This window comes from Crocodylus porosus, unplaced genomic scaffold (genome assembly GCF_001723895.1).
Source record: "Crocodylus porosus isolate Cpor-Errol unplaced genomic scaffold, CroPor_comp1, whole genome shotgun sequence".
NCBI lineage: Eukaryota > Metazoa > Chordata > Crocodylia > Crocodylidae > Crocodylus > Crocodylus porosus.
The window spans coordinates 1,801,529-1,808,250 of NW_017728948.1; the positions used below are offsets into that span (position 1 = coordinate 1,801,529).

At 50.7% G+C, this 6,722-nt stretch overlaps 1 protein-coding gene across 1 annotated transcript in view; it reads left to right on the forward strand.

Moving 5' to 3' along the window:
• CCT7 (chaperonin containing TCP1 subunit 7) overlaps positions 1–6,722 on the forward strand; it is a 20,670-nt gene that overhangs the window by 10,489 nt on the left and 3,459 nt on the right. Inside the window, exons 7-11 of the mRNA XM_019552556.1 lie at positions 880–1,044; positions 2,328–2,516; positions 3,567–3,664; positions 4,341–4,473; positions 5,971–6,177. Of these exons, the coding sequence (XP_019408101.1) occupies positions 880–1,044; positions 2,328–2,516; positions 3,567–3,664; positions 4,341–4,473; positions 5,971–6,177 (792 nt within the window). The remainder of the gene's footprint in view (positions 1–879; positions 1,045–2,327; positions 2,517–3,566; positions 3,665–4,340; positions 4,474–5,970; positions 6,178–6,722) is intronic.

Genomic DNA, 6,722 nt, shown 5'->3' on the forward strand with positions numbered 1-6,722 from the left:
CCCCCCTCAGCCTTCTCTTGTGAAGGCTGAACAGGTTCAGGTCCCGCAGTCTTTCAATGTAGGGTCTGCCCTGTTGTCCCCGGATCATGCGGGTGGCCTCCTCTGGATCCTTTCAATGTTGTCCACATCCCTCCTGAAATGGGGCGCGCAGAACTGGACGCAGTACTCCAGCTGTGGCCTGGCCAGTGTCGCATAGAAGGGGAGGATCACCTCCTTGGCCCTGCTTGAGATGCACCTGTGGATGCACGACAAGGTGTGGTTAGCCCTGCCAACTGTGACCTCGCATTGTCGGCCCATAGGAGTCCAATAATGACCCGAAGATCCCTTTCTGCCTCTGTGTTCAAGAAGGGAGTTTCCCATCTTATAAGTGTGCTGCTGGTTTCTACTGCCCAAGTGAAGCACCCTGCACTTATCACTATTGAAACGCATCCTGTTTATGTTAGCCCACTCCTGTAACCTATCCAGGTCTTGCTGCAGTCTTTCCTTCCCTACTAGCATGCTCACCTCACCCCACCCCAGATTTTGGTATCATCAGTGAATTTAAACAGGTTCCATTCCCCCCCAATCATCCAAATCGCCTATGACGATCAAAGGGTATGAATGGAAAAGACATTGGCGGGACTGGAGAGCTCTGTCTCTTGATCTTCAGATGCTGTATAATACCTTGCGCTGTGGTGTCTTTAGTGCTGGGAGGGATCAGAGCAGAGGAAATAAGTGTTTGTTGCTTGTGTTCTCCAGGGAGAGGCTAATCAAAAGAACTGGCTGGCATTGTGTAAATGGCCCTTCGTTGCATAAAGGGAGACTCCTGGACTGCAGCTCATTAACCCTGCCAGAGGAGCTGTGTGTGGCCAACCCTAACCTGAGCCTTCCTTCTTTCAGGAGTCCCAGCTGGTGGCTGGAGTTGCCTTTAAGAAGACGTTCTCTTACGCTGGGTTTGAGATGCAGCCAAAGAAGTATGAGTTGCCCAAGATTGCTTTGCTGAACATAGAACTTGAACTCAAAGCTGAGAAAGACAATGCCGAAGTCCGAGTCAACACTGTGGAGGTGAGAGCATGAAGGGGGCCACGGCCAGACCAAACCCATGCCTCTGATGTACAGCAGGGCTCTTTAGGTGTCATAAAGTTACTGCTGTGTGTTTCTCCAGCCCACTGCATGGGTTCCCTTGACCAGAACAGTGATGCAGGGAAATGCTGCACCGAGCAGTGCGATTTCCTCATGCACACGAGAAATCCCTGGATTGTGCCATGGCAATGTAAAAACAGCCAGTGCTTTGAGCCACAGAGTGTCCAGGACTTGATAAACACCTCTTTAAAACAGGGCAAGCTTGCAATCCCCACTGCCTGGAACAAGCTCAAGGCAAAACTCTTCAGCTAGAATGCTAGGGATCAATTAAAAATTCTCAGAAAGGAGTTCCTAACATTTGGCTCTGACAGCAGTGCTGTTACTTAAATCCCTTGGAGCTTTGTACATGAACAGGAGTGTAATGCTGGCTTCTTGGGCATGTTTTAGCCTGAGAAATTGCCCTGTTTCCCTTAAATCTCTACCTAGTTTCAATGAATAGGTCCCTTTATTGTTTAAAGTTTTGTCTAGCAGTGGCTTGCATCAGTGGCTAGAGTATTCCCCCTCGCCCCCTGTATGTCTGGTTCACAAAGCCTGAGCCCTGTGGGAAAGCACCAGATAAGGCCAGGTAGTACAGGACTGTTCCGCTTGCAAGTGCCCAGGGGCTTCAGGCTCTGGACTCCTTGGGCCATACTGCTTTGTACCCAAGAGCAGACGTAGGAAGTGGAAGCTGGAGGAAGGATGGGGAGCCCAGATATGCCAGTGGGAACAGCAGTAGGAATGATGCAGGCAACAGTGACTGGGTGGTACCCCTTGGCCCACGGGCCAACTGGCCCACGCACTGTCAGTTGGACAGCCCTGAAGCAGTGCATTTTTTTTTTTTTTTTTTTTCTCTTGTAGTGACTGTCTACTGCCAGTACTGCCTGGGTAACAGTCTCATCGTCTTTGTTGAAACACCCCATAGCCATTGGTACTGTGTTACTGACCTGTTTCCAAGTTGTGCTGAGCTGTGACTCTCTTCCTGCCCACTCAGCCCGGTCCTTGACCTATTGAGCTGTGGTTCTTTAAGGCTTTTTAAATGGACTCCATTTCTCATTATAAAATGAGCAACCTAAAATTGCTTTGCCCAGTCTCTAAAGCAGTACTGCTGCTGCCTTTGATTCAAATGAGATCTCCCTGCACAGGTGACGGGGGGGATGGCACTGGCGCTGCTTTGTAATGAAACCACCCTGAAAACCCTTCTCTAATCTCCCCTGCTCCCTTTCTAGGATTACCAGGCGATCGTGGATGCCGAGTGGAACATTTTGTATGACAAGCTAGACAAAATCCACAAGTCAGGAGCCAAGGTGGTCCTATCCAAGCTGCCCATTGGCGATGTTGCCACGCAGTACTTTGCTGACAGGGACATGTTTTGTGCGGGCCGGGTCCCGGAGGAAGATCTCAAAAGGACGATGATGGTAACGTTTGAGTAGAAGATTTAGGCTGGTGATTAAGTCTTCCTGGTGCCTGTGGGTTGGCCAGGTCCCTCCCACTGCCTAGAGTGACCAAACATGGGGAGCACTGGGTACCAAGATGAATTTAAAGTTGCCTTTAAATTAATTGATTCTTTGCTCAAGTGGAGAAGGGATTATGGGAAGCCAGACTGAGCAAGGCATAGTACTTAGAGCAGAGCTCCTGTGCCCTGCAGTTGGCTGTGCTCTTACACAGTTGGTGTTTTGAGCAAATCAGCAAGATCATGATTTTCAAGGGGTTCAGCTGGAGTTAGGTGCCCAAGCCCCAGTGAAGGTCAGTGGGAGGCAAGCAGCTTGACCCCAGAGTAGTAGCTGAGATGCAGGTAGAGAAATGAATCCACTGGTTAGTGAGGAAGATGTTTAACTGACTTCTCGAGTACTGTTATGCCGTGCTCATGGGGTCTTTGTAATGTGACCTGTTGGTCCCAGTCCACTTCCCAGTCTTGGGTGTCCTGTCAGCTGACCAGCTGGCACAGGTAAAGCTGCCATATACCAGTGAACATAACCCCCTTCTCACACAGGAATTTATACCAGTATAATTGCATCCCCACTGGTGCCGACACCTGTCCTGCTCTTAACTATAGCAGTGTGCTCCTAGGGCTTGTTCTACACTGGTGGGTGGGTGTGGGGGTGGTGTTCTCTTTCTTGATGGCTATCTTTCACTGTCTCCTCAAGTGGGCATCAGAGCTACAGCCCCTGGCACTCCCTGACTTGTGGTAGGACTTGTGTATTGCTGCCACAGCAGCACAGTTAGCACCTCTTCAGGCTGCTTTGCCTTGAAAGTCTTTTGATGCCCTTGGTATGCCCTAGCCTCAAGATGGGAGGAGAATGCCCTCATGCCCTGGTGTGGGATGCTCTAGCATATTGCTTCCTGCCACCAGCCAGGTCGGAGGCTTTGTGGCTAGGTGGTCATGGAGAGTGCTACCTTACTGCGTGCATGGGTCTGGTTTGTCAGCTGTTTCCGTAAAGCAACACCCTCTCTCCTGCACACTGCAGGCCTGCGGCGGTTCTATTCAGACCAGCGTTAATGCCTTAACAGACGACGTGCTGGGCCAGTGCGAACTCTTTGAGGAGGTTCAGATCGGAGGGGAGAGGTAAGCACATCTCAGCCATGACCTGTTCCTTGTGCTGTTGTACTTAAAGGGATCCTTGGGATGTTGCCTGCTGAAGTGTTAGGACTGAGCTGCTGAAATGTTTGAGTTTCCTTGAATGTGTTTGACAGCCGGCTTCAGATGGAAACAAGGCAAAGGGATCTCGCTGCTTGTGTGGCCTGGTGGCTGAACCTTGAAATAATAGGATCCATATAGTGTTAAGTGCTTGTGTAGCAACTTTCATCCCAAAACATCCTATGGTGATATGCAAATGACATCTAGACATCTCTTCTTCCCCCTGCACAAAGGCAGCCCCTTTTGGGCGTGACTGTGTCAGCTCCTCCAACGTTTCATAGTGAGTGCAAGTGGAGTTAGGTGCTGTGGTACAGTGGTCCATTGGCTCCTGTAGCTCACCCTGAGAGGTCTCCTATTAGGCTCAGCTCTCAGTACCTTAGTTCTCCTTATAGTTGGGTGGGACAGGGTGCAAGTTACAGAAGGTCCCTGGGTTTTCCTAGGAGAACTTGCTTCCCATTTGTGGCCTTGCCTGGTTCTGCCCTCTTGGGCTTCAGATCTGCTGGGGGTTGCTGTACCAGGAGTGATCTGTCTTGTTCTCATCCTTCAAAAGCTGTCTGGGTGGATGTCCCCTGGCTGCTCTAACCCTGTGCTCTGCCCTTGGCAGGTACAACTTCTTCAGAGGCTGCCCCAAGGCCAAGACATGCACCATACTCCTGCGTGGAGGTGCCGAGCAGTTCATGGAGGAGACGGAGCGGTCCCTGCATGATGCCATCATGATTGTCAGGAGGGCCATCAAGGTAAGGCTGTCCCAACCCTTCATATTTGTCAAGTGTCTGAGCTCTTGATTGAAGGGAGCAGGGCATGATCTTGTCACTAGACCAGCCTCACTGTAGGTCTCAGAGCACAGTGAAGGGAAGGCCACTAAAGGGGCAGCACTCAAATTAACTAAAATAACACAGCCCCTTTACAGTTAACTGCTATTCAGCTCTTCAGCCTGCCATCCAGTGTGGCTGTTGGGTGGACTTGCTCTCTCTGACCTTGCTGAGCATGTGTCCATTCAACCCGCTGGTCATCCTGACAGCAGGAGAGGAGGGTGCAGTCTGTCAGGGTGCTGTGTGGCTCTTCCATTCCATTAGGTTCATTCCTTTGGTGCCTTCACAGGGTCCCTTTGAGGCACTGGGCAGCTTTGCTATTACCTATCCTTGTGCCTTTTTTTCCCCCATTTCCCCTTGATTGCACATCAAGCAGAACTTCCTGACTGTAAGCTGGTAGAGCGAGCTGCCCAGGGAAACCTTCGAATCTCGTTCATTGGAGTTTTTCAAGCAGATGCACCTGGACACGCTTTTGGAGTGGTGCAGGCCACACGATCCCTGAACGTGTGAAGGGGGCTTAATCCTCAAGGTCCCTTCCAGCCCTGGGATTCTGTGAACTTCTGCAAGGCGGAGGTCCCTTTCACTTCAAATTCCTCCTCATGGGAAATGTAGCATTTAACCAGCTTAATAGGATCTACAGCTCTGGGTCCTGGGAGAGCCAGAAGTGCAGACGTCCATGTTATCTTCTTCTGTGTTACTTGTCATGCGGGAGGAGCATGTCCAGCACCTCGGGGGCATTTCTGGGTCACGCAAAATGTGCTAACTGCATGTGTGCTGCAAGGAGCTCTGCAATAGGTCATGGCCTCAGGCACAGCAGGAACCATTTGCTCCTAGAAGAAATGGGCAGTTTGTTCCGGAAGCAAGTGGCAGTGGAAATCGGCACCCGAGCAGTGGCTCTTTGGAGCTGCTCTCTGAGTGAGGAAATGACTCCCTGCCAGGCAGGCTGCGTTTTGGCTGGTCACCCACCTCCCCTTCCAGGTGTCACGGGGCGGCATAGGCTCCTTTTCAGCATACGTCATCCTTAGCTGGAGGAGCCCTTATCAGAGGGTACTCGAGTCTCCAGGCCTATTATGCACTGGCTTAATGAAATTACCAGCAAAGCTGAGCTGGTACCAGTGCCTGTGTAAGGTGGACACCCCGCCACTGAGATACCATCAAGCTAATAGGCGATGCTTTGGTGTCCTGGTCTTCTCCATTTGCTGGCTACCATATTTCTTCAAACATAAGTCATCCTGGAATTTAAGACACACCTAGATTTTTCTGACTCATTAAAACTGTGAATAGAGAGGCGTGGTGAAGGTGTAGCTCCTCTGAGGCAGATGAGAGCTTTTGGCTTTTTATTAACTCAGATGTAAGATGCCGCCTGTCCTCAGAAGAAGGTCCGTGCAGTGACCCAGTCCCTCTGCTCCTACTCTGTTGCAGAACGACTCTGTAGTGGCTGGTGGAGGGGCTATCGAGATGGAGCTTTCTAAGTACCTGCGGGACTACTCCAGGACCACTCCCGGCAAGCAGCAGCTGCTGATTGGCGCATATGCAAAAGCCCTCGAGATCATTCCCCGGCAGCTCTGCGACAATGCCGGCTTTGATGCCACCAACATCCTCAACAAGCTGAGAGCCAAGCATGCGCAGGTGGGTCATTCCCCTCCCTACTCCTCTGAACATGAGCACTGCCAGGAGAGCTGATAGCACTGAATAGCCTGGGCTTGCAAAGCAGAAGGGATTTAGCTGGAGCCCTGGTAGTCACTGCTGACTGTTTTGTTTGCAGACCTGATAGAGCTCTGCTGCAGGTGTCTTCATGGTGAGTCTCTTCTCTCTTTGATTACTGCCATAGGGTCACTCTTCTAAAGCTGCTGAGCAAACTTGCTGAGAGTTTGATTTGCTCCTTTCGAAGTGCTTGATTTGTCAGGCACTTAACGGGATTTGGAGATAAAAACCTTGATATTGGTGCTTAGCATGAATAGAGTATAAAAGCTAATAGAGCCCCCGCATCTTTGTCAGCTGGAAACCCCCAGTTCCTGGTGGCTTGTGATCATTTAAGATCCTGCGACCTTTTGTTTTCAGTGAAGTCCTGGCTAGATTCGAGTTCAGCCAGTTAGATGTTGCCCCTCAGAGTTGCCGTGACTTTTCATTTGGCCGCTTTGTTGGTCAGTTCCTGTCATGAAAACAGGAAAGTC